General features: G+C 49.7%; 1 protein-coding gene across 1 annotated transcript; it reads left to right on the plus strand.

Moving 5' to 3' along the window:
- Positions 1–27,109, plus strand: NALF2 (NALCN channel auxiliary factor 2). Its single transcript, XM_032757111.2, has 3 exons — positions 1–1,180; positions 23,603–23,774; positions 24,181–27,109. Exons 1-3 carry the CDS (start codon positions 329–331, stop codon positions 24,564–24,566), a joined length of 1,410 nt encoding a protein of 469 aa, XP_032613002.1. The 5' UTR covers positions 1–328; the 3' UTR covers positions 24,567–27,109.

The following is a 27,109-nucleotide window of genomic DNA, read 5'->3' on the forward strand; positions in this document are numbered from 1 at the left end:
GAGGAGTGCGGCCCCGCCGCCGCAGCCGCCACCGCCCCAGTGCCCCGCACCGCCCCCAGCAGGGACGCCGGGCAGCGCCTAGCGGGCCGGGCGGCGGCGCCCGGGCTGAGAGCGACGGAGCGCGGGAGCGGCGCGGAGACGGCACCAGAGCGCCCCGCGACTCCGGCCTGAGCGGGGCACCGGGTCGGCCGGCCTGCCTCACCATGCAGCCCCCGAGGTAGAGCCTGGACGGCGCCAAGGAGCGCAGAGCGGCGCGCAGCCCGCCCGCCGGAGACGGCCGTCCGGCCTCGCGCCTGCCTATTCCCTCCAGCCCGGACCCCCCTGAAATATGTTCAGGGGCGCTTGGATGTGGCCCGGGAAAGACGCCGCCGCGCTGACTATCTGCTGCTGCTGCTGCTGCTGGGCTCCCAGGCCGAGCGACAAACCTTGCGCCGACTCCGAGCGGGCGCAGCGATGGCGACTGTCCCTGGCGTCCCTGCTCTTCTTCACCGTGCTGCTCGCTGACCATCTGTGGCTGTGCGCGGGGGCCCGGCCCCGGGCCAGGGAGCTGAGCAGCGCCATGCGGCCGCCCTGGGGGGCCGGCCAGGAGCGGCAGCCGGTGCCTCCTCGCGCGGTGCTGCCGCCGCCGCCCGGCGAGACCAGCGCGCCCCCGGGCACCTGCGGCCCCAGATACAGCAACCTGACCAAAGTCGCCCCCGCCGCCGGCTCTCGGCCGGTCTGCGGCGGCGTCCCAGAGCCCACGGGGCTGGACGCAGCTTGCACCAAATTGCAATCTTTGCAGAGACTTTTCGAACCGACTACCCCGGCCCCCCCTCTGCGGCCCCCTGACTCCCCTTCCCGTGCCCCGGCCGAGTTCCCCTCCGCCAAAAAAAACTTGCTCAAAGGCCACTTTCGGAACTTCACTCTCTCCTTTTGCGACACCTACACGGTCTGGGACTTGCTGCTGGGCATGGACCGCCCCGACAGCCTGGACTGTAGCCTGGACACGCTGCTGGGGGACCTGCTGGCCGTGGTGGCCAGCCCCGGCTCCGGGGCCTGGGAGGCGTGTAGCAACTGTATCGAGGCGTACCAGCGGCTGGACCGACACGCTCAGGAAAAATATGACGAGTTCGACCTCGTGCTGCATAAATACTTACAGGCGGAAGAGTACTCAATCCGGTCCTGCACGAAAGGCTGTAAGGTAAGGACTGGCTTCCGCAGCCACAGCAGCCGCCCTGGGCAGCGGCAGCGGCGGCAGTGGGACCGGGAGAAAAAAGGAAGTCTCCGTTTCTACCCACCTCACCACTCCCACTGTGCCCAGTGCAGCACTACCAGTGCCACCCTGGGACCCTCCCTAGTGAAGGGGCCTCAGGGATTCAGGCCAGGTAACCACCTGGCTAACTTCTATTAATTCCGGGTTTGGGCACCTTAGGCCTGGGGCTTCCTGGCACCCTGCCCCCTCATGAGTGAGGAGGGGCCACGGGGCCCGGGGCTGACAATGAGGTGGCAGGAGGGATTGTGCTCCCCCCAGCCTCCATCCTCAGCCAGCCATGCCCCTCTCCTTTCAGAGGCTGGAATTGAACGTCCTGGGACTGGCTGGTGCAGGGGGCAGGCCAAAGATGGGAGGAAGAATATTTGGCAACCAAACCCTCACCCTTTGGCTTCTGCCAGTGGGTGAGAGGAGGAGCACTCTTGGTGGTGGGGCACACCACACTCTTGACCTTATGTGACCTGAGGTGACTGGCCAGAGCCGAGGCAGGTGGAGCCCAGGGGCTGCCTGTCTTCTCCCAAGGAAGTCACCTGCAGGCTCTTCTCCCCTGACAAAGAAAGGAGCTGGGAACAGGGAACAGCGACTGGTGGGAAGGCCACTGAAGGTTGGTGCATTCTCATACAAAACTCCCAGTGCCTTCCTAGCACCCCATGGTGACAGTGGAGGGAACACTGGCTTTCTATCTGCTGGGGATAGGTATCCAGAGGAGAGGTGAGGCAGCTGCAGATGGGCCTGCCTAGGGAAGAGCTGAGTGTTAAGAAACTTCTTGACCCTGGGCGGGGTTGCTCTGGACAGTTAGGTGGGTGAGGTCTGCAAACATTTGGGATTTGATGCTACTGCCCTGCTCGCCCAGCCTGGCCAGGTGACCTGCCTTTGGGAGGAAAGAGAACAGCAAGGTCAAAGGGTCAAATGACAAGGAGACCGGGAGGGGTGGTGGCCTCACACGTCCTCCAGCTGGGGCCAAGAGCTGGAGAGTGAGACAGTTGCTTTCTAGCCTAGCTTGTGTTCCTCCAAGACTTTGGGGAGGGGCAGAAAGTGCCCTTTTCCATCCAGCATGGCCCTTGTGGACTTCTGCAGGGCTTCCATGCTTTTAGCGGGTTCCCTAGGGATTGGGGCAGAGGGTTGGGAAGGAAAAGGGTAGTTCCTCGCTCCTGACTTCACTTTCTCCTTCTCCTTTTTCCTGTTCTCGTAACCTAGCAGTCTCCCTCCCGCCTCCCTCAGCCTCAGCTGACTCACTGCCTCACTCACACTACCAAATGAGATATTCCACTTAAAGGTGTACAGACAGATAGACACACACACACTGCCATACACCATCACCATCACCCCGGGCAAAGTCACATAGGCATGCAGAGAGGTCGTCACACCCACAAACAGTGTCATTAGAAGCAGATGCCGTGTCACACACACGCACATCTCCCCATGGTATCAGAGACACGCAGGCAGAAGTACTGTCACATGAAAAAGGACACATTTTGTCTTACAGAGACACATACCCTCGATGTCAGCCACGGACACATACACTCAGTGGGAGCAGAGAGACAGGGTCCACAAGCAGATGGAATCAAGGATGTCTGTTTTTTGTGGCCCTCCCTTCAACCCCATGGCCCTGTTTTTGTTTGTTTGTTTGTTTGTTTGTTTTCCTCAATCACCAGTATGAATGAGAGGCATGCCACAACTTCCCCATGGGGTTCTCTCTGTGTTGTAGTTGACTCCGATTTCTGTCTGGACCTGAACTAAATACAAATCTCTCATGTTGATTGTTTTTACCAAGCAGTGTGACGTAGGAGAAATACATCTGATCTCTCCAATTCAGGAGGCCTTATCAGCTCTACTTCTTGTTAGTGGTATGACCTTGGGCAAGTCACTTCACTTCTGTAAGCTTTCATTTCCTCATTTGTAAAACAGGGATCATCATCCTTGCTCTGCCCACATCCTGGGTCTTTGGTGGGAAGAAGGTGCAAATGTATTTTGTAATAAGAATATAACGTCTGACATTAATGCTTAAGGTTTTTCCGCCCCTCTTGTGTATGTTATGAGATCAAGGAGGCTGGTGATACTAGCACCATTACTCCCATTTTACAGATGAGGAAACTCAGGTGCAAGGGGATCACACGGTTTGCCCTAAGGTCACTCAGCTAATGAGCAGGAGTGCCAGGACTCCAGCCCACGTGTTTTAGTGCTAAGCTCGTGCTTTTGCCCTGGCCTCACATCAAGTTCCTGATGGCCCTCCCTCCTCTCCTTTGTCTTCTTGTCTGTCTCTCTCCAGCAAACCAGTGAACTCCTCCTGCTCTCTCGCTGCCTGCTGTGTTGGCAGAAGGGCAGTGCCAGCTCCACAGCTCTCTTCCTGCCTTTCCCACCCTTGTCCAATGCTTTCTCCCTCAACTGAGGCCAGACCCACCTGGCTCTCAAATCCAGCTGTATGATGGGCACTAAGGGAAAAGACAGCCCTGCTACCCTACTTGGACTGTAGGCTCCTCTCTCCTCAGCCCCTCACCCCACCTCCCTGGCAGGCCTTACTTGCCATTCCCAAACCCCGTTTCTGGGCTCCAAGCCCTCCTGTCTGGGCCCCACCCCAAATGGGATCCCTGGGAGATGATGCCCCACCCTCAGAGCTTCTCCCGAGTGGAGAGACCACAGCCCCAGGCCAAGATGAAGAGGCTTTCTTACTTCTAGAAACCAAGCTGGGAACCTCTGTTCCAGAGCCAGGTGACCCTCTGTCCCCGGGACCCTGTCCTGAGTGCATCAGTTAGCTGTTCCCCGGGTGGCCCCAGAAACCCTGTTCTCTGCTTTTGCAATATCTGCCCCCGTTTCAGGCCACACAGGGCCCCACGAGTCATACCTGTCCTCGCTGCTGCCTGTGACACCTCCCAATTTAGTACCAGCTGCAACATTTCCTTAATGGGCGACTGACTTCCTCTCACACAGCAGGGCAATGTTAACTTACGCAGGCCAATGCCCTTCCCCGCCCTGGCCTCTCCCAACTCCCAGGGTCATGCCTCACCTCTCTCTTAGCTTCCTGTGCATCCCCACAAGCCCTGTTTCCTCCACCCCCCCACCCCACTCTCTTGGCCCTAGCTAGGGTTACTGGACAACCACCTCACTCCCCCATGGCTCTCCATCCTCCCAGTTCTGCCACACTCCTGCCTTTCTGATTGCCTCTTCCCCCACCTCTGTCTCTTTCCTACTCTCTCTTCAGAACATTCAGACTAGGGGGAGTGATGGAGATGGGGGCAAAATCTTGGCTTCTTCTCTCATAGCTGTTGATCTGAGAGGAAATAGAGGCCCAAGGGAGGGGCAGTTCTTAGCTCTCTCACCAGCCATAGGGTTGCATTAGTAAAGATGAGTGCCAGGGAAGGATGTGATAGTTCTGCTCTACTCCAGACTGACCCAACCCACCTGGCAGACAGTGTGTTTGATTTTAGGTCTCACACTGGGCTGAGGAGGAGGTAGGAACCCATGTTCTTCTGGAGAGAGTTGAAGGAGGTGTTTCACCTGGAAAAGAGGCGACTCAGGCAGATATGCTGTCTGTCTTCACACCTCAGAATAGTTGACATGGTATAAATGAAGAAGCATGACCTGCGTGGCCCCAAAGGGCTTTTATAGTTAGAAAGTTCTAGGCTAAAACCTAATTCTTTTATTTATTACCTGTGTAACCTTGAGCTAAGGACGTCAACTCTCTGAGCCTCACTTTTCTCACTTGTAAAATGGGGCTAATTCATCGTAACAGTCTTGGGAGGTCATTATTAATGAGAAGAGTCTTTACAGTACCTAGACCTGCCATACAGAGTTGTTCAGTTTCTTCCTTTCAAAAAAGGAACAGACTGCCTTAGGAAGAAGTGAGCTCCAACTCCCAGCAAGTGTCTGGCCCGATACAGGTGGACCCTTGGGGAAAATGCCATGGAGGCAACTCTAACACCAGATTATGAGCAGAGTTGGACCAGGTGACCTTTGAGGTATATTTCAGCCTGGATTTTAGGCCTGTGAGCAAAGCTTGCTCCTTGAACAGCAGCACTGGATGGGGAGGGCTGGGGAAGGAGGTTGGTCCTAACACCCACACAAAGAGAGGGGGTGGGGGGCTGCCAGAGCCAACGCCTTGCCTTCTGCCCGTACCCGCTGGGGCCCTGCTCTTCCTCCACTCCGGCTGGCAGCTGTTTCTGCCTCACTGCCTTCCTCTCTCCTCCCACCTGCCACAGCTTTCCTGCCAAGCAGGACTCCTTGCTAACACTGGGTATGAGGGGTGCTGAGAGCAGGGAGCTCAGGGCACTGGGTAAAGGACAGGAGCCCCAAGTTGGCCAGTGGTGTCTGTTATCATCAGACAGGCTTGCAGTCAGGAAGCAGTGCCCCACAGGCAGCCTCCCTGACCCAGGGCTCTTAGAGCCAGAGAGGTACCCTGGTCCCTGTTTGGGGGTAGAGGAAGGGGCAGGCTGTCAATAAACAGCCTCCTGGGAGCCATGACAAAGCCTGCCCTTGGGGAGGGGCCTCCAGATCCACAGAAGCTCATCTCATCACCAAGGAATGTGAGCATGGGGTTCTGGGAAGGAGCAGGAACCAGGAATCCTGGAGCAGGGACAGAGAGGAGGCAATGTTTATAGCGAGGACAAGTGAGGACCCACCAACATCCTTTGTTCAGTATCCCAGTCTCTTGTCCTTGGACACAGTGACAATCACTGTTACCTTCCTGGAATAGCACACAGTGAATTAAGACTGGGAGTGGGAAAGTGGTCACTCCCACCCTGACCTGCCCCCACTCCAACCCCCATGTTCTTCCCACATGTTAGCTCACACCCAACATGCCTATCCACTTTCCAATGACCCTACAACCTTCCCAATCTTCTAATTATCACCCTACACTCTTCCCAAGCCACACCCACACCTTACTCCCTCTACCTACAGTCCTCCAACCCCTGCCCCTCCTGACAGTTATCTCCACCCCCTTCCACCTCAATTCTGGACCTCACTCCCCACCTCTTTCCTCTCAACAGTCAGCCCCTCACATTCCACATTACTCCCCCATTCCCATCTCCCACCTGACACCCCTCCCAAACCTTTATTCCAAGATCCCACACCCTCTTCTGGCCTGCATGCCCCTTGGGCCTTGCGTCACTCACACCCCACTCACACTTTACCTCCCTTCTCCCCATCCTTTTTCTTGCTCTCTTTCATCTTCTGGTCCTCTCTTCCACCCTCTTTCCTCCTGCCTCCCCCTCTCCCTCTCTGCTCTCTTTCTCCCACTTCCCTTCTCTCCTTACCATTCAGGGTAGACATGTACATGTGTGCATGCACACACAGACACACATTCATACAGCCACACATCCCCCAGTCTTCATGGCTACTTCCCATCCTTCCCGCAGGCTGGTGCCTGACTACTACAGTCACCATAGCAACGGGAACCTCCAGGAAGGATACACTGGTATCTCCTGAAAGTGGGGGTTGGGGGAGTTAGGTGGAGAAAGGGAGCCTAACAGCCTCCCACCCAATACCGTGGTCTGGCAGGAAGAGTCTGCTGAACATGGTGAAGGTGGGAGTGAGGAAAGGGAAGACAGTGGCTGGAACCAAGATCAAAGGAGGATCAAGAATCTCCCAACACTTCGTAAGCATGAGAGGGTGCTTCTAAGCCATGTGGATGCATGCTGGTCCCCTCTGGATATGTCAGTACCCTAAGGAAAGGGTATACTTACTTTTTTACATGTGGGTAGGGACATAGGCTGAACCTCAGACTCAGGGGCGGGAGCGTGCCCTAGAAAAACTTCTCCTTTGGGGCAGTTCTTCTGTGCCCCCACCCTCTGAGGCTGTTTACCTTCTGTGTGCCCATACAGACTGGGCATCAAACCTGCCCTCCCCAGCTCATTTCTTAGCCACATGTGGATTCCAGCTGCCAGTGTTAGCTGAAAGCCAGGGGTGGCCCCTGCTTCTGGGGGTCTGGACAAATCTGGACCCCTACAAGCACCATTCTCCAATGCTGGCCTGGTAGGTCTCTGGGGAATGGGTACATTTGCATTTTGTGTGATTACAGGCACACAGACCAGAGTGTGCAAGAGGCCGAGGATGCTGGACCAGCCTTTTCTCCCTGGGCATAAAAGTGGGCTCAGTAAAGCCTGAATTTTTGATACTGTTAGCCAGATAGGTGCTTAGAGAGGAGGGCAAGGGCACCAGGCGATCTGCAGCTGGCTCTGGAGAGGGAAGGAGTTACTACGGAGTGACAGGGACTGCCAGGGCCAAAGCTCCTGCTCGAATGCATTCTAGAGAAAGGAGCTGGAACCTGAGCCACAAGTCTATGCACCAAAAGATGAGGCCAGCTGGCTGCAAAGACGAAAGGGCTAAGAAAGGGGAAGGAAAGAAGAAAATTGCGAGCCTTTGAGTGCCTAGGAGATGCCAGGGGCTTTATATATGTTCATGAACTCATTTAATCCTGGCAGTCATCCTAGCAGGCAGGCACTATCATGATTCCCATTTTACACGTGAGACAACTGAGGCTCAGTGAGGTGAAATGACCTACCCAGGCCACGTAGCAAAAGGACTGGCATACAAACCTAGGTCTGTCTGTTCTTTCTCCAGTGCACAGATGCATGAAGAAAATGCTAATAATCTCCTCCAACTGTCAGAGGTAGTGCCCAGCTGGCTACTGAGAGGCTGGGCTGAGAAGCTGGGCCGACTGGAAGGGAGGCCCAACAGAGCCTATTGGCAGCTTAGAGGTCCTCTGGAATGGCCCAGATCCAAAATGAGGACCCACCAACATCCTCTTTGTTCAATGTCCCAGTCTCTTGTCCTTGGACCCAGTGACAATCACTGTTACCTTCCTGGAATAGCGACAAGAGAAAGGGCGCAAGGAAGGAACTGCAAAGGAGACGGGAGGACCTGGGCTCCTCTTTCCTGGAGGGAAGATACCTCTGTTATATTCTCAGCCCCAATCTGCTGGAGGGATCAAGCAAAGCAACAGGGGAGAAGGTGCAGAACATTAACCTAAGTTAGTCCCTAAGCAGGCCTAATGCAGACCTGAGACCCTGGCCTCCACATCCACTGCACCTCAACATGTGCAGTTTCTCCATATCCTCGCACATGCTGGTAGAGCTGGAAGGGAAAACGACTGCAGTAAGACTTTGTTGCCCCAGAGTCCACTGAGACCTGGCCTGGGCTTTGGATGCCCAGTTCCCATGCAAGGGTTTTGGTGAGCACCTAAACTTGAACACCTAGGCTTTTCTTGGGGATTGAAGGAAGTGCCAACCCACCAAGTTCTGCCAGAAGAGGGGCATTTGGTGGTGGTGCGTGTTACCAATGTTCCCTGTCTTATTTGGTTTTAAGAAGATAGCATGGCTACCTGGCTGATCTGTGAAAGGTGAGCTTGTCTGTTTAGTGTTGAACTCATTAAAACTTTCAACCAAGTTAATCTCTTAGAATTATTATAGTCTCAGAATCTTATAATAATATCTTTTTTTCCAGTTAACCAAAAAGGTCTTTGAGAAATTTTGGAAAGTAGAAGTATAAAAGGAAAAAAGTCCCAGAGCACTTAGTCTTTTTTTTTTCCATGGTAAAATATGCGTAACATAAAATTGACCATTTCAACCATTTTTAAGTGTACAATTCAGTGGAATTAAGCACATTTGCAGTATTGCACAGTTATCACCACTATCCATTTCTAAAACGTTTTCATCCTCCCAAACAGAAACTCTGTGCCTATTAAACAAGAACTCCCAGCCGGGCGCGGTGGCTCACATCTGTAATCCCAGCACTTTTGGAGGTCGAGTTGAGCAGATCACCTGAGGTCAGGAGTTCGAGACCAGCCTGGCCAACATGGCGAAACCCCAGCTCTACTAAAAATACAAAACTTAGCCGGGCATGGCGGTGCACACCTGTAATCCCAGCTACTCAGTGGGGTGAGACAGGAGAATCACTTGAACCCGGGAGGTGGAGGTTGCCGTGAGCTGAGATTGCGTCACTGCACTCCAGCCTGGGTGACAGAGTGAGACTCTGTCTCAAAAAATAAAAAAATTAAAAAAAAAAATAACTCCCCATTCTTCCCTCCTTCCAGCCCCTGGTAAGCATTATTCTACTTTCTGTCTCTAGGAATTTGAGTGGGTACTTCATATAAGTGGAGTCATACACTATTTGTCCTTTTGCGTCCAGCTTATTTCATTTAGCATGAACATTTAGTGTTCAGGGTTCATCCATGTTGCAGTATGCATCAGTACTTCATTCCTTTTTATGGCTGAGTAATAGTCCATTGTATATCTATGCCACATTTTGTTTATCCATTCATTTGCTGGTGGGTGTTTGGATTATTTCCACTTTCTGGCTATTATAAATAATGCTGCTATGAACATTGGTGTACAGGTGTCCTTGGAGTCCCTGCTTTCATTTCTTTTGGGTTTATATTAATACCTAGGAGTAGAATTGCCAGATCATATGGCAATTCTATGTTTAACTTTTTGAGGAACTGCCATCCTGTTTTCCACAATGGCTGTACCATTTTACATTATATTACATTTTATGTTATACATTCTGCACCATTTTACATACATAACAGCAATACGCAAGAATTCCAATTTCTCCACATCCTTGTCAACATTTGTTATTTTCTGAAGTGTTTTCGATAATAGCCACCTTGATATGTGTGACTATATGTTTTTACATAGTTGAAATCATACTGTTTTTTACCCTGCTCTTTTAAACTTGTTACACTATCTCTTCATGTAATTAAATATTCATAAACATCATTCTTGATGAGTGTACAATATTCCATCACATGAATGTAATGTAATTTATTTAACTAGTCCCCTATTGACATTTATGTTACTTCCAACATTTTGCTATTATAAATAATACTGTGATGATATTCTTTGTTCATAAATCTGTTTCAGAACAATTCTTTTTTACTAATAAATGCTATCTCAGTCATTTTTTTCTTATTTCTCTACTTTGCTGAGTTTTTAAAATCACAAAATAATGCATGCTCTTTGTACCAAATCTAACAATACAGCGGTTTATAAAGAAAACATTAATGATCCTCCTATTAGCTCCCCTCCCAATCCCACTGCCTGAGGTCCCTGATGTTAACAATATGTAGTGTGTTCTCCTGCCCCTCTGTCCAGGCTTACATAAACGTCTACACACAAAATGACTTTTTCTTTCCTTTTGCATACAAATGGGAGCATAGACATTAATTCTGCAAGATGAAGTTTCAGAGCTAGACGTACAGAATCAAAGAGTATTAACCTTTTTGAGGCTCTTGACATACATTACCAACTTTCTTTCAAATTACTGGGTTATTCTAGTTTATACCCTCACCAAAAGTGTGAGACTAATGCAGCACACTTTTCCAGTATTGGCTATCACATCTTTAAAGCTTTACTAATTTGGTAGTTGAAAAATGGTACAGCATTGGCTTTTCATTTGCATTCCTTAGGTCAGACATTTGTTTTTCTTGTTTATAGGCCATTTGTCTTGCCTGCTTTGTGAATTATCTTTTCATGTTTTGTGTTTTCCTTACTGACTTGTATGTGCTTTTTTGTATGTATTAATGATATTAACCTTTTTCTAATCACATTTGTGACAGATTTTTTTCATTTCTTATTTGCACCATAGAGCTGAAAGGAGGGAATGGAAAGGAAGAGAACTATTCCACACACTTTGTGTCCTTTATCTTACTTAATTCTTGCATCTGCCTTATGAAGTACATGATATTATTCCCATTTTGCAGAGGAGAAGCCTGGCTCAGAGAGGTTAAATGGCTAGCTTAAGGTCATCCAGCTAGTAAGAGTTGGAGCTGGGATTTGAACCCAGGTCAAATCCAGGGATTTGAATGGCAGCAGACAATGGTACCACCCAGTCTTTGCTGGTGTAATTATACTATCGGTAAAGCTTTGTGTGGTAAAGCTTTGTGCTAGTTGCTTAACAGGCATCATTTACAGAAAAGTAAGGGTAGATACTTTTATTATCTCCATTTTACAGATGAGGAAAGTGTGGATCAGGGAAGTCCAGTAACTTGCCTGAGGTTTTATAACCAGTATGAGCAAACCTAGGGTTTGGACTGCATGACTGTTTGAGTTTAAAGATGTTTGACCCTGTCTTCCCACTGTATTTGATTACTCCCTAGGCATCAACTTCTTGGATCCAAATTGAGGCCCAGGAAGGAAAAGTGCCTTTCTCACAGTCACCAGAAAGTTAGTGGCTGAGTCCCTGTCTCCCTACAGGTGGTGACTATTCACCTTTGGAACTAAAAAATAGGGTCATTATGAGGCTTAAATGACATGAAGCATGCTAATCTCTTAAGAGCACAGTGCCTGCGAGATGGAAAGTGCTCAAGACATGCTAGCCCCCATTGTTGTTATTATTATTGGCAGTGGACCTTGGACAAGTTATTTAAACTCTTTGGTCCTCCCTGTCCTCATCTGTAAAGATCTGTCTCTGCCTCAAGGGATGGTTGTGAGGTCTCAGTGAGTTAATAAATGTCTGGGTCAGGTGATTAGAACAGAGCCTGGCATATAGTAAGCACTTAATAAATGGTAGCTATTATTATTCTCTCCTTAATTAGGTGTGTTTAATCCAAATGACTGCTTAATACCTAATGGAGGTTGACAACACTGGGGTGAGATACTTGGGAGTAGGGAAAGGTAATTTGTGAGCAGGAGGTGAAGTATCTAGGGTAGGGGATGAGGAGCCAGAAGGCAAGTAGAGGGATTCTAGTGAGGGAAGGCACAAGGATATACTTAGATGGGGGAGGAAAGAGGCAGAGAGGGAGATGGAAAGACTCCAAAGCCCTTGATTTACCTCATCGCCAAAGGCCAAGCACAGCTGACAGTCATCTTTGATCACATCTCTGTTCTCTCCAGCCTCTCATCTTTCTGGCAAGGCACAGAATTTGGAGGAGGAGGTAAGGATCTGTCTTTGGTGATCCCTGGAGAAGGCTGGAGATTGCTTCCTGGGTCTGGGCCCAGGTATAGCTGTATGTGGCAAACAAGTGTGCCTGGGAAGGGGAAGTGTGTGCAGCTCAAGGGAACCTGTGGCTGTCACTGTCAAACTGGCATCATTCCTGTGGTAATCTGCACAACCATTGTGCAGAGAAGCTCCCAAAGCTCCCCTCCTCTCATCTTAGTCCTCTGTGTGGCTATGGGACCCCTCATTAGCTCTGTTGTCCTGATAAATTTACCGTGGTCCAGACAGTGGTGATGGAGTAGATGATCCAGGGCAGGGCAGTGCAGGGCCTGGGGCTCTGCAGCAGGGCAGTGTGGGCTGAGTCTGGCAAGGTTGGTCAGGTCAGGTCTTGGAGATTTTCTTTTGTTGTTTTTGAGGTTCTTGGCTGCAAAGCAGTTTGTTTTTATTTAAAATTCACTTTATCAAAGTACTGTATTTTCATAATTGTAAAAGGCATGTACAAGCTATATATATATACACACACACATATATATATGTGTATACACACACACACACACACACACCCCAAGCCTCACTCTTCAAACACTTCAGACACTCTTGACTGTTTCTTCTGATATTTACCTCAATATTTCTAAATGGTATGCTAATATTGCTATTTCTTGTTTTTTCTGTTTTAAATATTTGTGTATACACACATGTATAGATAGATATTCACACATATACATATATACACCTGTGTGTATATATCTCATTTATATGTATCCTTGTAGCTTATAAAGCTTTTAAATTCTATATATAAAATATCTGTTAAATGACATATATAGATCTCAATGCTTATCATTAAAACAGTAGCCCTCTACTCCACCCCTGAGCCTCACTCTTCAGAATTAAATACTTCCAACTTTCTTAGCTGTTTTCTTCTGATATTTACCTCCACATTTCTAAATGCCATGTCAATATTCTATTTCCCAATTTTTCTTTTTTAAATATCTGTTGACTTTTAAAATGTGATTAGAGGAAGATTTAGCTCTTTTACTCCCAGTAGCACTTAACATACACACATGCTTCCCCTCCCCTCATACATTCAATATTGGCAAATCAAAATTTCTGGTTTTAACAATATTCCATGTTTATATTACTAGAATTATAAATATTGTTCACAGCTGACTTATGTAGAATACTGTGATTATATTTCCTTCCTTGGTCATCTTGTTTGCATGGCGTTAATAATTGCCTCTTGTTTTCTGTTTGCTTAGTTTTCTCATTTTTTGCTGATACATTCCCAATTTCTTTATCAGAACTATAAAATCTCACACAAACACTTTCATAACCCATTATTTTCACTTTTTTTCTTGGAGCTCTCCACCTTGCTCTAGTTGCTAGAGGTTTGGTTTTCAAGTATTTGTCAAGTACCTCCGTGTGTATACCTCCTCCACTTGTATACCCAGCTCCATGTGGGGCCCTGAGGACAGTGGACAGATGAGTAAGATACAATCTATCCTTGGTGAATCTACAGTCTCATGAGTGTATAATTTATAGAAATGTCTTGCCAGAAGGCTCTGTGTTAAGACTTTGATCTAGGCTGTCCCTTTGGTCCCACACTCAGGCAGGCCTCCTCTTCTTCATTTCCCATGAGTTACCAGAATGTGATACACTCCCCCAAAGAGGAAATGTGATCTTAGGCTACATTAACAAAAAGTTTCTAGGACAGGAGGGCTGATTCCTCTACTTCACTTTGTGTTGATAAATCCTATCCAGGGATTGTGTGTAGTTGCAAAGGACATGGAAATACAGGGACTCATCTGAATGTGAACAACCAGGCTAAGAGAGGACTGGAAACCACATCTTTTGAAATAGTTGAAAAAAAAAAAATTGGGGATGTTTGGCTTCTTGAAAGAGTAGTCTACACATAGCTATCTTCAATTTTATTCCCTCACATTTCCTTTTCAATTTTCTACAGGCTGGTTTCTGCCCCCACTGCTCCACTGAAACTGCTCTCACCATAATGAGACTGCCTCTTAATTCCCCAAACCAGTGTGTTCCCATCTAAATCGTTATCTGCTGGCCACTCCCTATTCTTTGAAATTCTCTCCTCCCTTAATTGGCAGAATGCCTCTCTTCTGTTTCTCCTCCAATCTCTTGAGCCACTCCTCCATCTTCATCCGATTCTTTTCCTCCATCTGCCCCTTAAATGTTAGTTTTTCTAGGGATCTACTGTTGATCCCTAGGCAATGCCATCCACTTTATAGGCTTCCACGATTGCTGAAGCAGCCAGGGTGAGCTAGGTTATGCTCTGTTAACAAACAACCCCCAAATATCTGAGGTTTAGCACAACAAATGGTTACTTCTTTCTCATGATACGTGTCTGAAACAGGTCATCAGGGAACATCTGCTCATGATAGTCACCAAAGACCCAGGATGGTAGAGGATCCAACATAACACTGCTTCCACAGTCAGCATCAGAGGGAGGAGAATGTGGCACACCATACATTTGCTCTTAAAGCTTCTCCCCAGAAGTGACTCATGTCACCTCAACTCACACTTCATTGACCAAAGCAAGTCATATGGCCGTGCCTAACTTCAGAGGGTGTGGGAAAGTGTAGTCCTACTGTGTTCCTGATGACTAAGTCCCTAACCCCTGATGGCTTCCAAGCCTTTGTGCAGACCCTCCTTCTGAGCTGACCACTATGTCCAACTGCCTCCTCGGCATTTCCACCTGGCCGACTCACATATACCTCAAAGTCAACATGGCTTCAAGCTGAATTTATCGTCTCCACCCCCAACTCTATGCCTCCTGTTTTCCCTGCCTTAATAAATGAAACTATTCATCCAGCTACCCAACCCAGAAGCTTGGTCATCATCCTGGATCTCTCCCTCTCTCTCATTCCCCACATCCTTAAGTAATCCTGGTGATTCTACCTCTTTAACATCTCTTCTCACATCCACCCCTTCCTCCCTATTTCTCAATTCTGCCACTGTTGCCTTAGTCAAGGCCCTCAAAACCTCTCACTCAGACTGTTGGAATTGTCTCATAACTGATCTCTGTGCCTCCAGTCTTGATGCCTATACTCCATCATCCACACTTTCAGACAGAAGTCCAAAAAGTTAGTCGTGGGAGTGGCAAGCGATCTTTAAGTAGGCAATTATTTGAAACCTGTTAAAGGCCCTCCATTGCCTATAGGATGAAGCCCAGCTCCTTGTCAGCTCCCAGAGCATATCATAACCATGGCCATGGCCTTCCTCTGCAACCTCATCTCCCATGGTGTCCCACTTTGCACCCTCTAACTATGCTGAACTACCTACAGTCTCTAAACTCAGCACTGTTTCACACTTGCAGGCCTTTGTGCCTGCTCATTTCTTTGCTTGAAGTGCACTTATTCTTTCTATATTCCATCTAGTTACCTTCTACTCATTTTTTTCAATCCCTAACTCAACCCTCTCCCACATGGAGATGTTTTCCTGTCCTTCAGCCCTCAAAACACAGCTGATCACTCCTCTCTTAATGCTACTACTGTGCCAAGGAGATACAGTGCTTCTTGACTTACAATGGGGTTACAACTTGATAAGCCCATTGTAAGTTGAGAATATTGTAAGTTGAAAATGCATTTAATACACCTAACCTACCAAACATCATAGCTTAGCCTAGCCTACCTCAAACGTGCTCAGAACACTTACATTAGCCTACAATTAGGCAAAATCATCCAACACCAAGTGTATTTTATAATAAAGTGTTGATTATGTCATGTAATTAATTGAATACTGTACTGAAAGTGAAAGAATGGTTGTATGGGTACTTGAAGTATCATTTCCACTGAATATATATATTGCTTTCTCACTTTGGTAAAATTGAAAAAGTGTAAGTTGAGCCATCATAAGTTGGGGACTGTCTGTGCTACCTATCACAGTGACTTAAAATGATTGATTCATATAGTTGTCTCCCCTGCTCCTTGAAGACAGGAATCTTGTCTTACTCATCTCTATTATCTGTAGTCCCCAGTACAGTGCCAGGCACTCAGAAGATGTTCAAGAAATGTTTGCATGGACAAATAATGAGAAAAACAGACTCAGAGAAGTCTAAAAATACCTGCAGGGTTGGCACGGGGGACAGGAAGGTAGCTGTTCCATATGGCACCAGAAGAGCTAGTAAGAGCTGCGAGTGAAGCCACAAGGAGGAATTAGTTCGAAAGAAGGAAGAACTTCTGTAACTGCTAGAGTTATCTGAAGATATGGGCTGCCCTAGGACAGCATGACCCCCTGTGACAAGGCTTACAATCAGAAACTGGATAAGCACTTAGCAGTGATGTTGGAGTGGAACTTCCAACAGCAGATAGGGCAGTGTTGTGATGGTTCTCATGGTCCCTCCTATTCTGGAACAGTCATGAACCTGACTCCTCTGCTCCCCTGATTGACATGGATTATCTAGGCCCCTTCAGAGCTGCTCCTACATTAGGGACACTGTTTCTCCACTGGACCAACCCTGTCCAGGCTGGGCCCATCCAGCCACTGGCCTTTGAGCAGATGGCCCAAGAGGCGTGGTGGTGGGAGAGCTTTCTGGAACTGTGCTGGCTCTAGGTTCTCACCCTCCTCTCTGGCCATCTCCCCTGCCTTTCCTTCAGGCCATGCCACTTTGACTGATGACTGCTCAGTTTGAGAAGCAGGATAACTGTTGCTTATTTTTACTGCCACTTAAGTAGAGCCCTATCATCCACCTGGATTTGCCCTTTAATACGTCTAATCCCAGTCTGATTCTACCAATTCCAGTGAACTACTGTCCCCAGAGTTATGTCCATGATCTTCCTCTGGTTGAGGAGACTGATTTTGACCTAACCCTCTTCTGATCCAACTTTTTTTTTTTTTTTTTTTTTTTTTTTTGAGACGGAGTCTCGCTCTGTCGCCCAGGCTGGAGTGCAGTGGCGCGCTCTCGGCTCACTGCATCCAACTTTTGAAAGCCCAGAGTCGGGACTAGGAACACTTGGCTCTTTTCAGACCCTGCCCGAGGGGGTCCCTCACACACTTCTCTGTGTGCTGATGGATGCAGTACGAAGAGGCATCAGGTTAGCAGTCAGGTTGCCTCCCTTCTAATCATGGCTTATAGTTGATTTCTTGCATGCCTCTGACTTGGCTAAGCCAACCCTCTTCTTTGGGTCTCAGTTTCCTTATGAGTAAAATCTGGGAGCGGAGTGTACCGTGGTGTCTGTGGACAGTGGATTTCATCCCCATGTGTAGCTCACATTGCTGCTTTGCCTCCACAGGCTCTGCAGCTGCAGCTCCAGCTGCTGGCCAAGGGCCCCAGGGGTACATTAGGAAGACAAGCAGCCCTGGAGAGAAGGCCTATAGGGAGGATTTGGATGGGGAAACAGGCCCCAGGGATGGAAGCAAGTTAGAATCCAAGAAGGAAACTGCTTACTTCCTGGTTGGCAAGAACTAAAGCTCTCCTCCCTGGAGGGCTTTTCAGCCCCAGAACCAAGGAACTCGGGATGGCCTCCGCTTTCTGAACTTTCTGGCCCTGAGTCCTGGCTTTGGGATGTAAAAGTCTTCTTTCTAGAGGAGAGTAGGGATGATGATGCCCTGGCCAGGGCTGCAAGCCCCAGAGCTGGAGGGTAAGGCTCTCTGGGTCCTCCCTACATTGGCAACTGCAGAGCCCAGGAGGAGTGGTGACACCTCTCATCTTGCCTCTCCCATTTCAGGAGTGCTCTGCAGCCCAGCTGGGAGGAGGGATGGGACAGCCTTCGCAGCTTCCTTTTTGGGTTAATTGGTGTTCCCTCTAGTTATTCCCTGCATCCTTCCCCTCCCAGTTCCCATAGCAACTGGGCTGTAGCAGCCAGAACTTGATTGAGCCCAGCAGTGGCCCTACTGAGGTGGGGAAAGGAGGGCACTGCCAGGTTAATGCTTCCCGCCCCACCCATCCCCCGCTGCCATCTCAAGGGTTCAGGATGGTTAAGCTCTGAGGACAGGACATAATTGGAAAGCCTTTTATGCCAGGACTAGAGTTTGAAGAGCCTAACATGCCAGAGCAGGCCTGGTTCTCCTCAGCTCTCCTCCCCTCCCCACGCCCTGTGTCCTGCCTCTCAAATTTTGAATTCACTGTTGCTGGTAGGATTGTTCAGTAGGAAGAACCCTGGAGTTGGAGGTGGGAAACCAGGTTTCCATTTCCTCCCAAACCGATGGTTCTCAACCGTGGCTGCATACTAAAATTGCCTGAGGTATTTTGAAAAACTACAGATGTGTAGGCTCCACCCACAAGGATTCTGACTTAGTTGGTCTGGATGTGATGTGAGCCAGACAGGAGTTTTTTGTGGTTTTTTTGTTTTTTTTTTTTTTTTTTAGACAGGGTCTCACTCTGTTGCCCAGGTTGGAGTGCAATGGTGTGATCTCAGCTCACTGCAACCTCCTCCTCCTGGGCAAAGGTGACCCTCCCACCTCAGCGTCCTAAATAGGTGGGATCCAAGGTGTGCACCACCACACCCAGCTATGTTTTTATGTAGAGACAGGGTTTCACCATGTTGTCCAGGCTGGTCTAGAACTCCTGGACTCAAGCAATCCACCAGCTTCAGCCTCCCAAAGTGCTGGGATTACCAGCATGAGCCACCGCATCCAGCCCAAGACAGGAGTATTTTTTGGAAGCTCTTTGAGTGATTGTGATATGCAGCCAGAGCTGAGATCCTGGAGAACAAAAGAGCTCCATGGTTCACCCAGAACTGACTGTTATCTTGTTCTGAGACATTTCTTCCCTTTCCCTGCATCCCTTGCCTCCACCAAGCCCCACAACTCTCCTAAGCCGGGCCCTCCTGGCTTTCCTCCATCCTTGTAGACAAGTGCCGAGGAACCTGTGAATGCCCAAACAACCTCACCCTGTCAACCCCTGGCTCAGCCCTAACACTAATGAGACAGGGCAAGCTACCTAGGTCCATCCAAGAAACAGGGCTGCAGAGTCTAAGGCAGGCTTGTTGCCCAAGCTGTAACAAACACTGAGAGCCAGATCTTTCACCTGAGAAGGACCCCAGGCTACCTCTGAGGCATGAGGGATAGCAATGGCCTCCGCTGGCCGGCTGTGGGGCTGAGGAATTGGATTACCTCTGAGCCCCACATCACTCTTCTTCCTCCATTCCCCTCATTAGCTCCTTGCCTGTTCCTGCCTCGCCACCCACAGGCCTGGTGTCCTCCCCAAGCAATCTGCTCACCCACTTGTTGTCATGGTGACTCTGGCTGGGGGTGTGGGGACTGAGTGGGGAGGTCGTCTAATTAAGGAGAAAGGCCACACTCCCAATGTCAGGCCACCCCTCCCCCTTCCCCAACCTACCCTGGCTGGCTCCCTCCTTTCCTCCCTCCAGGAGCAGATGAGGGGAGCGCCCAGCCACCATAGCCTGTTACTGGGCTAATTGCAGTTGCCTGGGAGGAGGGCAGGAACTCCACTGGGGCCTCCTCACCTAGGAGCTGGAACATTGAACTAGAAGAGCCCAGAAAGAATTCCACAGGGACCTCTGAGTCACACTGATGGATGCAGGGTTGGGAGGGGGCCGATTGCACACATTTTGAGGTGAGGGTGAGGCAGGCTCTGGGTCCAGGCTACAGACCTGGGGGCAGAGCCTGTGGACAGAGACTCATCTTGGCACTCTGGGGCTCAAAAGATGGAGGGAAGTCTCTAAGGTACTGGGACCCTTAGTTCTTGTAATTTCATGTTCTTTCCTGCCTTACTTCTGTTTCTTTCTCCTCCCCTTCTTGTGGTCTCTTATTCCTCTCTCTTACCTTTGCTTTCTTACACCCCCATCTCTCTTAGCCACTCTTAATTCCATCTTATTCACCCCCTGCTTGTTCTTACCCGTCTTTCTTACTCCCTCTTTCTTACCGCTTCCTCTTAACAGCCCCGCTTACCCCTATCTCACCCTCTCTTATGTCCCTACCTTTCAGCTTCTTTCACCCTCACCCCACTCTTAACCCTTCACCTCCCTTACACCCTCCACCTCTAATTCCCTGGCTCTTTCTCCCCAACCCCGTTGTTTCCTACCCCCACTATTCCTACCATTCCTTACCCTCTCTTTCCTATACACCTCCTGTCTTCCACCCCTTAACCCCAACTACCACTGTCTCACACCCCTCAAACCCCTCTCTTCTGCCCTCTTTTAACCCTCGAGCTCTCTTACCCTGCCTCCTATTTTCACCTGTTTTTTTACCCTCCTTTCACTCTTTTCCCATTCCTTTTCACATACTCTTTTAGCCCAGTAATTTCATATTTAGGAATTTATATAAATAAAATTTAACACAAGTGTGTGAGAGATGTGTGTATAAAGATAGTCACTGGAGCGTTGTTCATAATAGTGAAAACATGGAAATAAATGTCCATGAACAAGAGATCACCAATGCCCTTTTCATTCCATTCATACAAAACCATTCTGTTCTCTTAACACACCATGGATTTGTTTGCCAACACATCTTTGCTTAAGCTATCGTCTCAGCCTGGAATGCCCATTTACCTCATCTCTACCTGCCACATCTAACATCCTGATTTGAGTCCAAGCTCAACTGTTCTCCCACCACTGAAATCTTTCCCTGCTTCTCTACTTGCTTCCCTCCAGTGGTCCATGGTTTGAACTCTCCTTTCTATAGATCATATGCCATAGATTCAAGTTAGATGTGTCTACCCATGAAACTGGAATTTTCATGAGCGTAGGGACATGTCCTCATTTACTTGCCCTGTTCATTCATTCAACAGATTTTTTAAAGTGTATATTGTGCCGAGTACACAACAGTTAATAAAGCAAACCCATGTCTACTTACGCGCAACTCACATTTTAGTGGGGCTGACAGGAACAAAACGAGTGCAGAGAAAGTAATACTTGTGGTGAAGAAACAAGGAAAAGAGAATAATGAGGGCAGCATCGTTTGGTGAGAGGGGTAAGGGAGATCCTCTCTGAGGAGAGGACATTTAAACTGAGACCTGAAAAATGAGAATGACCCAGACATGTCAAGAGTAGGGGGAAGAGCATTCCAGGCCAAAAGAACAGCATGTGCCAAGGCCCTGAGGTGGGAACAAGTAGGGCATGTTCAAGGAAAAGAAAGAAAATGAAGTTGGAGAGAGACAGGAGCAAAGTTATACGAGGGCTAGAAGTCTGTGGTCAGAAGCTTAATTCTAAATGCATCAAAGGGTTTGGAGCAAAGGAGTAACATGAGTCAATTGCGTTTTGAGACTACTCTTCCTCCTGTGTGAACAGTGGATTGGAAAGAGCAAGGGTGCAGGTGGAGAGGCCAGATGGGAGACTGTCATCCAGGTGAGAGATGATGATGGCCTGCCCAGAGGCATAGATGTGGAGCTACAGTTGGCATGCCTTGCTGATGGACTAGATGTGGGGATACAGAGAAACAGAAATGAAGGCTGACATCTAGGTTTCATGGCACTCACTGAAATGGTCAAGACTTGAGGAAGACAGTGGATTGGGGATTAAAAAAATAAGATCTACATTTTAAAGTTTATAACATGTTAAATTTGAGATGCCTGTGAGATACCAAAGTCCCAAGCAATGCTTTGCTCTTTGGGGGACTGGTTAGCAACACAACCTACCCCATCACCCACTAGTACCCCCCTGCTTTGGAAAAGGCCAGTGTGGGATTGCATTGCCAAAGTCCATGTTCACAGCAGTTATTTGTAGTTTAGTGAAAATGTTTAAAGTAAGTATAAGAAACTGACAGTGCTTCTGAAACCATGTTGCTCAGAATATGGTAGAAGAGCCTCCTGTGGCACAGTGACCTGGACCTGGCTCAGAAATGCAGATTCTGAGCCCACCTCCGTCCTCTTGAAGCTGAAACAGAGGGAGACATCTGCATATTTAACAAATGCTTCAGGGGGCTCTGAGGCACACTGAAGTCTGAGAACCATTGCTGTGAGGAACAACAATGAACCTAGAAAGCACCCCTAAAGATACAGGACTGGATGTGGGTGGCAAGACAGGAACAGGCAAGGTGCATGAGAGCCATCTGGGCATCTGTTAAAATGCAGATGCTGACTTGGCAGATCAGGGGTGGAGCCTGAGATTCTGCATCTCTCACAAGCTCCTAGGTGATGGTGATGCTGCTGGTCCAGGTCCACACTTTGAGGAGCAAGGACCTAGATCAGTGGTTCACAACTGGAGACAATACCCCTACCCCAGGAGGACATTTGACAATGGCTGGAGACTTTTTTTTTTTTTTGGTTTTCACAAGACGTGAGGGGAAAGAATGCTACTACTGTGTAATGGGTAGAGGCCAGAGATGCTGTGCAATATCCTGCAGTGTACAGGACAGCCCCCACAGCAAAGAAGTATCTGACCCATAATGTCAGTAGTATCACTGTTAAGAAACCCTGGGCTTGATGATAACCAAAGACTATGGAGCAGGGAATCTTTCTTAGCTAGGACCCAGTGCCTGGTAGGAGTGGACTAGATGAGGGACAGGAAGCATACCCGTGAAGTGAAACTGCAAAGCAGAGGTTCTAAATGAAATGTAGCAGTGTGTGTGATGTCTGCTGCATGCCAGAGCAGAAGCCAATAGGGCAGAGCATGGGTCAAGCAGAGCTCAAAGGCACATGTGGTACCTGGTAAGGCAGGTTCCTGGTTTTTTTAAATTATTATTAAAAGTAACCCCTCACGGCCGGGCACGGTGGCTCACGCTTGTAATCCCAGCACTTTGGGAGGCCGAGGCGGGTGGATCACGAGGTCAGGAGATCGAGACCACGGTGAAACCCCGTCTCTACTAAAACAAAAAAAAATGCAAAAAAATTAGCCGGGCGTGGTGGCGGGCGCCTGTAGTCCCAGCTACTCGGAGAGGCTGAGGCAGGAGAATGGCGTGAACCCGGGAGGCGGAGCTTGCAGTGAGCCGAGATTGCGCCACTGCACTCCAGCCTGGGCGACAGAGCGAGACTCCGTCTCAAAAAAAAAAAAAAAAAAAAAAGTAACCCCTCACATTTACATTACACTTCAGAGTTTACAAAACATTTTCATGTGTGCCATATTATTTCATCCATACAACACCCTAATGAGGTAGAGCAAGGATTATTCTTTCTCCTTCTTGAATTTAGAAACTCAATACCATCAGCCAAAGAAATGTTTGCTGAATTGAATAGAACTGACATTTGCCTCATTATATATAGGTAGTCTCAGACAAGTCAGAGACTTCCTTGGACCAAGTGTAAAATGACAGGGTTGCATGGAATGATTGGCAAGGCTCCTTCCAGTTCTGACCTTCCAGTAATTTTGTGATCTTTGCCAACACACAAATTTTGAGTCTTGGATGACTGCAGACTGGGGTGCTTGGGAGTACTGGCTATGAGATGGGAGATCTTAGGTAAGATGCAGTGGCCTTGATCCAAGCCCTTCTTCCTCTGTACCCCCTGGATCTTGGGGTTAGGTTGGTGAGGCCCCCTTGAGAGACCGCAAGTAAGTCCCCCCATCCCTCTCCTCTGAGGTGGGAAGGGGCTGACACATGGGCTGATGCTCTTTCCTCTCCCCACAGGCTGTCTACAAGGCCTGGCTGTGCTCAGAATACTTCAGCGTGACCCAGCAGGAATGCCAGCGCTGGGTGCCCTGCAAGCAATACTGCCTGGAGGTGCAGACCCGGTGCCCCTTTATACTCCCCGACAATGAGGAAATGGTGTACGGAGGGCTCCCTGGCTTTATCTGTACAGGTAAAGGCAGGGCACTGGGGAAGAGGGAGGAGGCCAGGGGCCCAGGACAGGCATCAGGTCAGAGGAGTTGGGAGCAGGGAGAACAACAGGAGAGTCAGGTGAGAAGAAGGCCAGTGGCTGGACGAATGGGCAGTGACGTGCCCAGGTTGGGATAGGGCCAAGTGGAATAGGGAAGAAGACCAGAGTGTCTTTCTCTGCCCAGAACATGCCCAGGGAGTCATCCCGAAGAAACTGGCTGGGGTCCCCAGGAAAGAAGGGCTCAGAAAGGGCAAGTGTTGAGGGCTGTGGGGAGGGAGCCTTAGATGAGGCTACTTGAGCAGCCCCAGCTCTGAAAACTTGCTCCCTAGGTAAGGCATAGCTATCAGCTCCCCGAGCGCCCCACCACACCTTCCTTATCCATTGGCAGGGTTGCTGGATACTTCACCAAAGCGTCCGGAAACCAAGTGCTGTGACGTGCAGTGGGTCTCCTGTGAGGCGAAGAAGAAGAAGTTCAAGGAGTCTGAGGCCCCCAAAACCCACCACCAGCAATTCCACCACTCCTATTTCCACCACTACCACCAACAGTACCATCACTACCACCCCCGTCATGATCCCCCAGGCCACGTCAGCAACAAGCCCGCCCTGCTGCCGGTCTCTGGGAGCTCCTGCCTCAGCCCTAGCAGGATCCGGCTCTGCGTCCTTGTTCTCATGCTCCTCCATACCGTGGTGTCCTTCTCCAGCAACCAGGGTGGTGGGGGATTGGGGTTGGAGACACTGCCTGCCCTAGAGGAGGGCCTGACACGGGAAGAGTGACAGTAGGGAGGGAGGACAGACCTCCACCACACTGACATCAGCTCCAGCTCCCCCAGGTGGGGGGGAGGGGGCTCCTCCCATGGGAGGTGTAGGATAAGGTGGGGGCGGGGGAAATGGGGGAACGACACATCCCCCCCCAACCTACCCCCACCCCAAAAGCAGCTCCAACAGAATGGCCAGAGGGCCTCAGGCAGCTGCAAAACTCATCCGGGAGAAAAAGGCAGGAGCGGCAGGTGACCCCTCCCAAGCCCCCATCTATGGGGCTTAGCAAAAAAAGGGAGGAAGTGGGGGCTGGATATGCCCACCCCTGCCAAAAGCCCTGACCCCGGGGAAGGAGGCTGCTCACCCAGCCTTGGCCCTGCAGGGAATGTTGGGGGGCACAGAGGGGAGAAGCTCTTTCCCCCACTCCACATTCCTTTTGTTGCCAAGATCCTTAATTCTCTCCTGCCCATATCCCTACAGGCGACGGCAGACAGTGCAATGGCCCTCCTGCCACTTCAGCACACCTTGCCCCACCTGGGACCATCACACGTGAAGCACCAGGTTGGGAGATGAGGTGCACACAGTTGCAGCTAGGTCGGGGCCCCAGTTAAGCTGTGCCCCACCACCCTAGGCAATGAGGGGCAGGAAAGGGATACAGAATGAATGGTGAAAGAGTGGAGATAGGGAAGGGGGAGAGGAGAGGAGAAATGTGGACAGATGGCTTGAAGACATGGCCGAATAGGCTACTGCCACCCAGCTTTGGGGAGATGGGTGATAAATGTTGAGGTAGGCTCGAGAACTGCTCCCCAAATCAGTGAGAATTGCATCAGGAGCCCTCTGGGGAAAGAGCACAGGAACTGAGTTGCTGGGCCTCAAAACAAAAGGCTGCAGGCACATGGTTAGACTGCCGCTGTCTGAAGGACCATATCTTAACAGAAGGTGCACATACTCCCAAGGGCCACTCTTGCCCTGGAGATCTTGGCCTTGGGGCCAAAGACATTTCCATTTCCGATCTCCATGGGGAGGAGGGACTTAAGCCCAAGTGGGTCAGGCCTGGCCCAGGTCCTCATACTCCCTTATCTTGTCCTAGCCCAGGCCTCCATGAAGGAGAACCTGGTGGCATTGCCCCAGAGCTCTCCAGAGATGAGCCTCCCCTATCCCCACCCTGTCCCCGTCCCCAGCCTACCAAAGAGTATTCACACCTTTCCATCCCTGACTCCATGGGTTACTGTCCCAATTGTGAAACACCCAGACTCCTCTTCACCCTGTAGCAGGGTCTTCTGCTCCAGTCACCCCGGCCTCTTGCAAGAGAAAGTCCAGGGACTGACAAGAAGACCCTTTGACTAAAGATAATGTGCTGTCATATCTTGGCTGAGAAACTTGAGTCAGGCTAGAGGACTGGACAAGAGAAGAGGCATTGAGAGCCCCTGGGGGCCATTAGCCTTTCTCTGTTCTGCTGTGTGGGGGTGGGGAGTAGGGGGGATCTCATATTGCCTGGGACATCTGAATGCTGATACGAATTGACAGGAAAGGGAGCCAGGGCTGTATAGCTGGGACAGGCCAGGGAGCCTTTAGTGCCAGCAGGTCCTGTGTCCTGGGATGCGATGCTGGTGAGTGAATGGGAGGGCGGGACTGCAGCTGCGTGAGAGTGAAACCAAGAAGCGGATGGGGAAGGGAGAGCTGGCCTTGGTCAGCTTAGGGATGAATGGAGAAGGAATCATTCATGGGCCTCAGCTGGGTCCCAGACTGATTGCATGAGACTGGGGAGTCCTTCCCTGCCAGTTTTCTCATTTATTACAGCCTATCCCCCAACCCTACCCCTGTGCCCTGCCTACACACTCCCCTATTTGGCCCTCAGCACTTCGGGCCTGGTCACATACCCCATCCCTAGAGTGCTCTTTTCAGCTGGGGAGGGGAAGAGGTGCTGGCTCCTTTCCAGACATGCTTATGTATAAGTAAAGGGGCAGGTGCTTGGGCTCCAGAGAGACCCTAGGTACTGCCTTCTAACTCCTGCATCCTCAGGAGGGGAAAAGGGACTGGGAAGTAAAGGGGAACCATATGGCCCCAGGGAATGGACCCTTGGAGACTCCCATCCTCTCTTCCCCCTCACCAAGTGCCCAGGAGACCCCTGGCTCAGACCAGCCCAAGGCCTTGCCCAGTGGCAGGGGAAAGGGGCACCTCACTCCACCTCAAAGTCATTTGACTGCCCCCATCCACCCCACCACCCTAATCTTCCACCACCTCTCCGGCTGCGCCTGCCCTCCATCACAGGCAGCAGAGCCGGGCAGCTTTCTTATGCCATTTTCTACACTGTGCTTCATGAGTAGGACTTTCTTGCACTAGTTCCTATGACTGAGTCTCCAAACTGGTTTCCTAGTAGTCCCCCATCCCTTCCTCCCTTACCCAGCTATGATTCAGTTGTCTCTGCCCTCCCTCTTACCCTACCTCCGTGTTTCGGTGAGAGTCTCTGTATGTGTACTGCTTTCTGTTTTGTTGCATTGTGGGGCAGAGGCCTCTCTGCTCTTGTTTAACTCCATAAAGAAATAAATGGTAAGACTTGA

This window comes from Hylobates moloch, unplaced genomic scaffold, assembly GCF_009828535.3.
Source record: "Hylobates moloch isolate HMO894 unplaced genomic scaffold, HMol_V3 SCAFFOLD_7, whole genome shotgun sequence".
Lineage (NCBI taxonomy): Eukaryota > Metazoa > Chordata > Mammalia > Primates > Hylobatidae > Hylobates > Hylobates moloch.

Coding starts and splice junctions, on each gene's coding strand:
- NALF2 (XM_032757111.2), top strand. CDS start 329: ATGTTCAGGGGCGCTTGGATGTGGCCCGGGAAAGACGCCGCCGCGCTG. Junction 1,181..23,602: donor CCTGCACGAAAGGCTGTAAG/GTAAGGACTGGC, acceptor CTCTCCCCACAG/GCTGTCTACAAGGCCTGGCT. Junction 23,775..24,180: donor CCCTGGCTTTATCTGTACAG/GTAAAGGCAGGG, acceptor ATCCATTGGCAG/GGTTGCTGGATACTTCACCA.